The sequence below is a fragment of the Haliaeetus leucocephalus genome, unplaced genomic scaffold, assembly GCF_000737465.1.
Source record: "Haliaeetus leucocephalus isolate CR32 unplaced genomic scaffold, Haliaeetus_leucocephalus-4.0 Scaffold13, whole genome shotgun sequence".
NCBI classification, from domain to species: domain Eukaryota; kingdom Metazoa; phylum Chordata; class Aves; order Accipitriformes; family Accipitridae; genus Haliaeetus; species Haliaeetus leucocephalus.
The window spans coordinates 3,920,703-3,930,334 of NW_010972449.1; the positions used below are offsets into that span (position 1 = coordinate 3,920,703).

Sequence of the window (9,632 nt, forward strand, 5' to 3'; positions counted from 1 at the left end):
GCCGGTCCTGGGGAGCGGGGGCCGCCGGGCCTTGCCAGGGCCGCTTGGCCCGTGCGGCGAAGGTCGGACGCGGGAGCAGGCCAAGGTGACGGGGCCGTTCCCGGTGAGAGGCCATAAGGAGCCGCCGTGTTTACCGAAGGAGGTGCCGCTGCCCACAGAGCTCTTTCCCGAACCGGGTCCTTGCCTGCAGGAGCCCAGGCAGCAGCCCGTGTACCAGCAGTCGCCCTACGGACCCTGCCACTATGAGATGAAGCAGTTCCTGGAATGTGCTACCAACCAGAGAGACCTGACCTTGTGCGAGGGCTTCAACGAGGCGCTGAAGCAGTGCAAGACTAGCAACGGTGAGTCTGTGCCCTGTCCCTGCAGGAGGGCTGGGTAGTGACGGAACTGCTGCCCGGAGAATACCCGAGGGGGTTCAAAGGTCGCAGAAGCAATCTGTTGTGGTTGTAGTGCCTGCCCCTCAAGGCTTTAAACAGGAAGCAGTTCTGTCTTTCCTGTGTCCTGGAATGCGGAAGGGAACTGGAAAGGGCAGGAGAAATGATCCTGACCATGTCTCTCTGAAGGTGAGGAGGCTGTAGGTGCCCTCCTGCAGGTTCCTCTCTTGCTGCTGTGGGAAACCTGCTGCTTTCCCTACTTGATGCCCTAATTCCCGCTGCACCTGTTAAAAGCAGATGTCAGTAGCTATGTCTTGATCTGGTCACTTTAGGTAAGAGAGCTTTTATTAACTCCAGCTGCTGGAATGTGCACCTAATGCTGAACTTGTACTTTCTCCCTGTAGGTGTTTCTTCTCTCCTGTGAAGAATCTGCCCCCCTTTGTATAGGGAAGAGGAGCCTGGTGTAGAGCCCTGCTGCCTGCAGGGAGTAGAAGGATGGACAGAGGATGAGCTGGAGGGAACAGACTGACCAGACAGGAGTCTTCTAGTGGTAATTTACTTCTTCACTAGTAGAGAAGGAAAGGAGTGGTTGGACCTGTGGGAATTCAGAATTCAGATAGCACTGTATTTATTACAGAGAAATAAAGGAGTTTATTTGGACCTATCACTTGTGCTTGTTCTTTATTTAATTCTCAAGCTAAAATTAAGCTACCAAAATGTTAACAGTATCAGCCACTTAAAGGACAAGGCACAATTGTGTATTTCCTGCAAACAGGAGGTGCAGCCTAGCAAGAGCTGTGCTTGCATGACTTGGCAAAAGCAGATCCACAACTGACTGGAGACTGGATTGGCTGCCCTCCAGGCAGAGGAGGGGCTGGAGAGAGGTAATCTGAGATGTCCTACATTATTTTCAGTAACAAATTATTTTTCCATTGATACCCTCTTCCTGAAGAGCTGTTCTGACCCCAGAGCTAAGAAAATATGACCTGTCTGGCAGTGTGACTGGGATACAGTCGGCTGATCTTACTTAAAAGCCTTAGCAGGTTATGCAATGTTCTCAAGGTCACCAGCCTCAGGTTAAGTTCAGAGCTGCTCTCCTCTTACTGTAGCAGAACAGTTTCATGAGTGCTGCCTGCAGAATGGCCTCCAGCAGGAGACCCTGTTTCCCATGTTGGTGTGAAAGATAACTTTGAGGCTTCAGCTGGAGTTCTAGTGGCACAGCAGTGAAACCATGACACTTTCAGATGTTTAACTGCTGAATTTTCATGGCAGAATTAATCTGTCAACTGCTGACCTCTGGCTGTGAATATTGGGCAAGTTCTCAGCCCCTTGCCTGGATTGGTGAAGAAATCCATTTCTAGATGGTAAAAGCTGGCAGCAGATACTGTAGGCTGGTGTTGAAAGTCCTGCCCCTTCTAAATGTCAAACCTTAAATTCTTGGTGGTAGATAATGTCCCGAGCTGTGCCTGGCCTTATCTGGAGTGCCTTGTGCTCTCCTGAGAGACAGCCAAGGAAAAAAGTAGATGCCAGAGACTCTAAACCCAAGTGCTTGGTGTGGTGAGCTGCCCCAGTGTGAGCAGAGAGGAACCACTGTAATGAAGCTGTCTGAACTAACTGCCTTCAAGAAATAAATATTAGACTGATACTGGTGTGTGCTGTTATGAGTGGAGAAGCTGTTAAGGAGAGCCATCAGGAGCACCTGCAGCAGGTGTGTGCTGTCTTCTGACCTGTCTTGGCTAAGTGCTAGAAATGCTGCTTCTGGAGTTGTGAAGACTTGAGATGTTTCTTGAACAGTTTTTCCTGGTGACTTGCAGTGGACAGTCTCTAGAAGGCCACTGCCAGAGTGGTGATGGTGTTGAAGGCAGACTCATCCAGTGATGCAGGTGCATGTTCCCCTGGCTGCCGGTGCAGGTGGGTTGAAAGGAGGTGCAGTTTCTTGTCACTTGGGAGTGCAGGCCATGCCATGGGAACTTGAGTGATCCCTTGAAGCAGGAGGGTGCTGCTTTGGAGGTGGTAGTGTGGACCCCTGAAAGGAGCAGGGGGATCCCAGGAAAAGGAGCTAAGTAGCAGAGGATTCTTGTTGAGCTGGGGGTGAGTGCCTGGGCAGTATGGCATGGTGGTTGAGCCCTGGTGGGTGGCTGCACTGCATTTGTGACCAGTAATGGGTCTGTTCCTCATCTAGGGATGTCCTTGAGCCTGAATTCACCTGCTACCCACAGCCATTACTGGTGTTGTGAGGGGGCATAGTGGAATGCAGAGGACAGCCCCATGGATGGTGTACAAGGGCTGCGGGGGGAAGAGGAGTCATGCCTGCACCCTCGGCTCCTCTGTGGAGGTGAGGTGGGTGCCTGGCTCTTACCTGCTAGGTCAGCGTAGTGCTTCCCCAGGTTCTCTAGCAAGGATTCATAGCAGGTGGCCTCAGAGCTTTCTCCTCCTGTCAGCAGAATGGAAGAAATGGATTAATCTCTCTCCTGGCTGAAAACTGAAATAAAGACTTGTAACTGGGGCAGGCAGCTCTGCCCAGGGAAGGTTCCTCCTCCCCCAGAGCAGCCACCTCAGACAAACATAAGGTTCAGCTCTAGCTCTTCATCTGAGCTGGCTTCTGCCTCCTCAGAGTTACTGTGTATGTCCAAGTGACTGCTGAATAGACACCCTCCCCCCCCCCCCTTTCCAAAGCTGCATCTTTGTTTCTAGGAGGTGACAGGGTTTTCCTGGTGTGTGGAAGCCCCCCTGCCAAAACAGACCCTTCTTGGCTCAGAGGCTGAACTGTGCTGTCTTGCCAAGGAACTTACAGATGACTCTGATGAGGATGTAGTGCTCCCTTTCCCATAGGTATTTACTGGTGAATTCAGATGCAGGGTTTTCCACTTTGCTCAGGTTCATTAGGGCCCCCATTTCATCCGGAAGATTGATGCAGTCTGGAGGGAGAGAGATGTGGTGAAGAAAGTCCAATGTGCCCCTGTGTGGCCAACATGAGCCTGTGGGGTTTAGAGGTATTTTCCTTTGCAAGTTATGCTTTGAAGGGAATCTGTTGAGGTCTAGAGGGGAGGAGGTTTGCTGCCCCTTTCCCTGTGATGGGATTCCCATGCAACCTGTTTGTTACTCTCTGCTGCTTCTCTATTGGGTGAGTGCTGGTCCCTCTGGTGACCGCTGCTCAGGAGCACTTGTACTTCAGGTGTGCACTGACACTTCCCCTTCAGGTGAGCCGTGAGGATCAGGATGTGGCACTGCAGGTTCACTGTCTCCTGGCAGTTGGCTGCAGACAGGGAATGAGCCCTGAGATATGAGTGTGGTCACCCTGAATCCAGGGGCCCCATGGACATGGCAGGAGGAGGCACAGTGGGTGGCTAAGTGCCCGCTGTCATGGCCAGCAAAGGTAGGATCCCTGCGTTGCCATCACCAGGGCTTTGAGCTGCTGTATTACAGCCGTGTCTGCTGGTGTTTTGTGCTGGGAATGCTCCAGGTTAGGAGTGTGGATGAATGTTTTGATTTGGGGAAAATGGTTCTGATTCATGAAGTGTCTCTGTCCTTCAACTTTGCTTCATCAAACATGAGTAGGAAAAAGCAATGAGCCCTGGCCCTTGCCAGTCCCCTTCCACAAACTTGTCCTAGTCACAAGGGGAAAGAGCTGGAGATCACATCTGAGTCACCAGGGGACATTTTGGACATGAACTCTCACCAAGTTTGTCATGATTGAGAAATCCCCAGGGCTGACACACGTCAGTAGTCAGAGCTGGGGATCCAATTCAAATAGCAGAGGGAGCAAAGGCTTAGGACCATGTGTGTCTGGTGGCTTCAGCTGCAAGTGTCTGGGGTCAGGCAAAGGCTCTTGGCCAACTGGGCAAGGCCAAGACAGGGTCTGCTCGTTCCCTCCCACCAGCTGCAGAAACCTGCTCTCTGAAGCTGAGGGCCAGGATTTGAGCCAGGGAACCCTTCCCACACAGCCAGGAGCAGAGGAGCTCTGCTGTCACTTCTGCCCCATGACTCTTCTGGTTGTGTCTAGATTAGCAGAGCTCCTTCCAGTGATTCCCCAGAGCTGCAAGGCTGGGAACACATCCTTGCCTCTGGCCTCCCTCCCTGCAATTAACTTAGCTCTGCTGAGATGGTTTTCCTCCATGATTTATTGTGTAGGGGTTAAAGATCACCCTTTTTTATGAGGCAAAGGATGCTGATGTGCCCTGGCAGAGCTCTCTTGCTCTGTTCCCTAAAGACTGGGCATTGCTGTGCATCAAGGTACCATGTCCCTCCCTGCCCCTCATGGGGCCACCACCTGGTGGTGATGAAGATGGTCCAGGTGACCAGCTGGCCCCCAGAGCTGAGGCAAAGCTGGTGCTTTCCCCCTGTACCTCTGTATCTCACAGTAATGAACATGGTGCTTAGCCTGCCTCCTCCCAGAGCTTCTCTCCTCTAGCAGGGACCCAGGCCTGTGATGTGGTGGCTGCTGGTACTGGGTGCTGTCCTGCAGGTGGTGGGGATGACAAAATCCCTGATGGTGATGGTATTAGCTGCTGGAGAGCCCTGGGGAGGGACTGCATTTCCAGCTGATGCGGTTGCAGTTTCAGTAGCCAGATTTCCCAGCAATGGGGAATGGCCCCTGCAGATTTCCAAGCCTTCTGCAACTGGGGAGTGGGAGAGGGGAATAGAGCAGGGGCTGGGCTAAATGACAGCCTGTTGGTAAGGCTGCCTGCTCTGTGTGGTCCCAGCTGCTCTGAATTTCAGACTTTTTGCAGTCTTGGGGTGTTTCCTGCCCCAGCTGTTTGTCCTGCAGCTCATCTGGGCTGTGATGGTGCCAGATCTGCCCACCCTGCTCCTAGCTGAGCCCAGTGCTGCTGCAAAGGCAGCCGCACTCTCCTCTGCGAGATGGTCAGATGCCAGTGGAACAACCCTCCTCAGGACCCTGCCTGCTCTGGTCCTACTCTGGAGCATGAGGTAGTGAGGTTTTGCAGCCTGGGAGGAGCTGCGGGCAGTTGTCAGGACGGCAGCTGCACCTGCGCTGCGGAGCAGGAGGAAGCCACAGGGCTTAGCAGCAAATGCGGGGTGGTGCAGCAGTTAAGTCCTGGTCCACGTTTTGCCCTGGCCTGACAGGGGTAGCTGTGCTTGGTCAGTGATGTGTCAATCTAGGATAAAACCTGCTTTGTCTGGGTGAGTTCCTTCTGTTCACTGAGCACCTCTCATACCTTGTGCAGGAGGGAATAAAGCTGGCAGAACAGGGTCAGCGTGAGGCTGGGCTTGTACCTGCTCTTGCACTTTGCGCAGCCAGGTACTTTCCTGCACGCCTGGGCTGTCAGAGCAATGTGCATGGCTTATGCACCAGCCGCATCTTCCATTTGGTGCCCAAATGTTGCTGTACAAGTGATCCTGCAACAGTGCTTAGGGGGCCCTGTAGCATCATGCCCTTTTCCTGCAGAGTTGCTGAGACACAGATGAAATCACACCCCCAGGCTGGTCAGCAGATGTGGAGGACCTGAATGGTGGGAACCAGTAACAACACTGATGTACTGCATATCCAGTGCTTGCTGCTCCATGGACTAATTCCCTTTCTCCAAAATGCTCCTCCTTGCACAAGGAGCTGATTTCCTTCTACCTTTGTGGATTTTTGTTTCACATGTCTAATCCATGGACTTTATCTGCTCGGGGCTTGGTGACAGGGTGTATGCGTGGCACTCCTCACCTAGGACCCATGTGCAGGGTGTCTCATAACCTTGCCACCACCTTGAAGAATTTGGGGAGTGCTGGTGGGCAACAGCTGGAGCTGTGTCTGCAGTGTGCTCCTACCTGCGTGGGCTCGGGGGCCTGGCTGCATGAAACACAAGCTGCTGAAATGGCAGGGCTTCACAAGGCCAGAAGACATCAAGGCAAAGCCCCAGCCTTGAATGGGCTTTGGAGCTGGTCTCATGCAGCTGCTGCCGCCTGCTGTAGGCTGGCTCTGATAAGTCTAGTACAGCAGGTTTGCCTGGATGGGCGCAGGTGGGACACAGCCAGGCTTTACTGCATGTGCAGGGACTGCTGTGTGGCACCTGTGTGCTCCACAACCCCCTGGCAGGTGTACAAAAGCCCTTGCTGCCCTCCTGTGCTGCAGCATTCCCTGCAGTCCAGCTGCGCAAGGTGCTGTACGGTCCCATCAGGTTTCTTGCTACTTCATGGCACTGCAGGTACGGACCCTGCTCCTTGTCATCTGTGTTATAGCTGCTCTGATTGCTCCAGTCACTGCCTTTCACTCGTTTTCCCCTTGCTGCTCCCAAGGGAGGCTGTGTCACAGTAAATTGGGCAAGGTTGCATGGGTAATTGCTCTTGTTAGACCAGCTAATAGAGAATGCAGAAAAAATAGACAAGCCGTTGGGTGCACCAGCCCTTGTTCAGAGCACTGCAGCGTGGCACAGTGAAGCAAGCGACCAGCTTGCTGCATTGCACCCTTGGATGAAGGTGGTGCTTCCTCTTCAGGAAGCTGGGATGTTCTAATAAGGCAGGGCTCTGTCTCGGAGCTCCATTTTCCCTCATACCCAGAGCACGCGTGGGCCAGTCACGTCAGGAACCACTTGCAAACTTCTTTGGCTTGGGGACGCCTTGGGAGTAAGGCTGGTGCTGCAGAGGGGTGGGAAAGGGCCATCCCTGGATGGGGATGTGGTGGCATCAGGGGTGGGGGGCTGAGCCTTGTTGTGGAGGGCAGGAGGTACCCACCGGTTATGGGACACTGAAGCGTCTGCTGACCACCCTGCTGGGAAGGACTGCCATGGGCTGGAGGGTGCAGAGACGTGCCGGGTGGGAGGCCAGCCCTTGATTGTGACTGGGCGTGTAATGTGTCTCTGGGCCCTGCGATGGGTGTTGCAGAGAGGAGGGGCTTTACGCCTGGTGAGTCTGGCAGCCTTTTGCTGTAACGGTCTGCTGTCTTTCCGCACAGGGCACCAGCTGTGCTGCAGCTGTGTCTTGCTGCACTGGCTCCCTTGGGAAATGCCTTCTGGCAGGTGACTTCAGCAGCCACCCTGCACGTTTGCCTGTGGCTGCTGATTCTGAGGTGGCCCTGGCAGAGGCAGGACTCTCAGCACTGTTGGCAGCTCCCAGTCTGTGCTGTGGGGCAGTCGTTCTTGTCACAGCGATGGAGCTGCATGGAGAAGGGAGCAGCAACTTTCCTTATATTGCTTCTGTGATGAGATAGCTGCAGGGGGGGGCTCTGGTATGTCCTGTCTTTCATTCTCCCTGGTGGCAGCAGAGCCAGCTGGCCCCCAGCCTGCTGCTACCACAGGGCATCCTTGGTGTGGTGTGGCTCAGGCTCCTAGCCTCCTGCGCTCCTGGTGGCAAAGGGCCCGAGGCAAAAGATCGGAGTGTAAGACCTCAGGGAAACCTCTCTGCTCCCCCCATCTGAGAGGAGAGATGGTCAGTGATGCCTCCCCACTGTACCCCAGTACCTGGGGCACAGGGTAGTGGGGCAGGCTGTATGTGCATCGGTGCACCTGGAGGAAATGGCCTAGCCTAGGGCGAAGGTGGGCGGTGGGTTGCGATGCTCAGCTCTCGCCCCGCTGCTTCGAGCCCCCTCCCTGAAGCCCAGCTGCAGCAAAGTGAGCAACACACAGAGCTAGAGTCCCTGAGCCCCCTGTGTCATTTACATACACCTCACCAGCGCCAGCGGCACAGCAACCTGAGTTTGTGTAGCACTGCAGACCCTCTCCGAAACAGCCTCCCTTCCTTTGCTTCCTGCTATGGTCCTGGGCTTCATGGTCCTGCTCCTGGTGGGGACGGTGGGGACAGGTAAGGGTGGTGTGGCTGAGGTAGCTGCTGTCTGGGGGGGAGCACTACGGGGTGGCAGGCAGGACTGGGCTGTACAAGGGGGCTGTTAGTGTGAGTAGGGCGTTTTGCTCCAAGGCGGTGTGGTGTGATAAGCTGGATGGAGGTTGGGTAACGAGGTTGCCTCAAGGGAGCAGGGGGACATTTTGGGGCTGGGGGCAACGGGGGACATGGCTCAGCCCATCAGTAACTGCATCCTTGGTGCGCGCAGCTTCCAGGGCTCAGCCCGTGCTGACCCAGCCATCCTCCATCTTGGTGATGCCTGGGCAGACTGCTCGGCTGTCCTGCACCCTGAGCCCCCAGTACAATATCAGTGAGTTCGGCATCTCCTGGTACCAGCAGCGCCCGGGGCACTCCCTGCGGTATCTGCTCTATTATAACTCTGAGCGAGACAAGCACAAGCCCGCCAAGATTCCCGACCGCTTCTCTGCTACCAAAGACCTTGCCAGCAATGCCTGCATCCTCATCATCGCATCTGCCTGCCATGAAGACAATGGCAACTATTACTGTGCCCTGTCACATGCCTTCAACTGGTTTTAGAAACGGGGAACAAAAGCTTTCTGCATTTTCCCTTGCAACCCTGACGCAAAGCCCTCAACAGGGAGAACGGCAGCCTGAGGAGGAATGGAAAAAGACCCTCTTGTGTGCTTGAGCAAGCCCAGCAGCACGGCATTGTGCCGTGAGGTGCAGCAACCTCCCCTTCGACCCCAAATGTCCCCCATGGAGCATTAGACAGCCTAACGCAGTGCGAGACCTGCCAGGGCTCGGCCCAGGAACACACAGGAGCAGGGATCTCCTGCTGCGGTGGGAGGATGGAGACCTCCGCCATGGCTGGGCTTTCCTGGGCTCTTCCAGCACTCGGCACAGTGCGGGCTTGGTCCCGGCTTGGGCTTCTGCACAGTTTGGCTCGCCTGATAATAAAGGTTAATCCTTAGCCACGTGGCTCGTGTCATGGATGTGGAGTCCGGGAAGAGCCCCTCGGGTGTCTCCCTGCAGGGATGTCGCCGTGCCCTGGGGTACCCGAGTTCGGAGGGTGACCCCAAGGCGCTATGGTGAGGCGTTTGGTGGGATCTCTTGGGCCTGGATGGAGCTGTGTCACCCATCCCTGGCGGAGCCTGCCTTCCCCAGAGAGCCAGACCCCCACCCGCGCTGCCCTGTCCCCACACTAAGGACCTGTCCCCTTCTGGAGGCCCCTCAAGGCCTCCTCACGGCCCCCAACGTCTCCCCACACCCCCCATCGTCTCCCCACTCCCCCCATCTCCCCACAGCCGCCATCTCCCCTCACGGCCCCAGCGCCCCCCACAGCTTCTGAGGGGAAAAGGATACGTTGAACCACGCGGGCACTTGTGGGTACTTCATATGAACATTTTCACACAGAAAGATAATGCATTTTCCCACAAAATTCACACAGATTTAATGAAAAAAGCTGCGGGGGGGGGGGGGGGCGAGGAACCCCCAAAACAACGGAGCGCCCCCCCC

At 55.2% G+C, this 9,632-nt stretch overlaps 4 protein-coding genes across 4 annotated transcripts in view; 3 read left to right on the forward strand and 1 right to left on the reverse strand.

Moving 5' to 3' along the window:
• Positions 1 to 1,038, forward strand: part of CHCHD10 (coiled-coil-helix-coiled-coil-helix domain containing 10) — a 21,281-nt gene extending 20,243 nt beyond the window's left edge. The window contains exons 3-4 of the mRNA XM_010575893.1: positions 191 to 341; positions 779 to 1,038. Of these exons, the coding sequence (XP_010574195.1) occupies positions 191 to 341; positions 779 to 798 (171 nt within the window). The 3' untranslated portion in view covers positions 799 to 1,038. The remainder of the gene's footprint in view (positions 1 to 190; positions 342 to 778) is intronic.
• A 758-nt stretch (positions 1,039 to 1,796) lies between these two features.
• LOC104837040 (chromosome unknown open reading frame, human C22orf15) lies at positions 1,797 to 4,745 on the reverse strand. The gene is given in 5 exon segments (XM_010575905.1): positions 1,797 to 1,870; positions 2,734 to 2,808; positions 3,167 to 3,292; positions 3,523 to 3,630; positions 4,721 to 4,745. Coding segments are annotated over 5 exon segments (408 nt in total).
• A 3,323-nt stretch (positions 4,746 to 8,068) lies between these two features.
• Positions 8,069 to 8,693, forward strand: VPREB3 (pre-B lymphocyte 3). Its single transcript, XM_010575539.1, has 2 exons — positions 8,069 to 8,117; positions 8,365 to 8,693. Exons 1-2 carry the CDS (start codon positions 8,069 to 8,071, stop codon positions 8,691 to 8,693), a joined length of 378 nt encoding a protein of 125 aa, XP_010573841.1.
• Positions 8,694 to 9,104: 411 nt separating this feature from the next.
• Positions 9,105 to 9,632, forward strand: part of LOC104837047 (vacuolar protein sorting-associated protein 29-like) — a 3,012-nt gene continuing 2,484 nt past the window's right edge. Inside the window, exon 1 of the mRNA XM_010575915.1 lies at positions 9,105 to 9,205. Coding sequence (XP_010574217.1) covers positions 9,105 to 9,205 — 101 coding nt within the window. The remainder of the gene's footprint in view (positions 9,206 to 9,632) is intronic.

What these genes read in the sequence shown, in the direction of transcription:
- VPREB3 (XM_010575539.1), top strand. Translation starts at nt 8,069, where the DNA reads ATGGTCCTGGGCTTCATGGTCCTGCTCCTGGTGGGGACGGTGGGGACA. An exon ending in GGTGGGGACGGTGGGGACAG is followed by an intron (nt 8,118 to 8,364) that starts GTAAGGGTGGTG and finishes TGGTGCGCGCAG; the next exon opens with CTTCCAGGGCTCAGCCCGTG.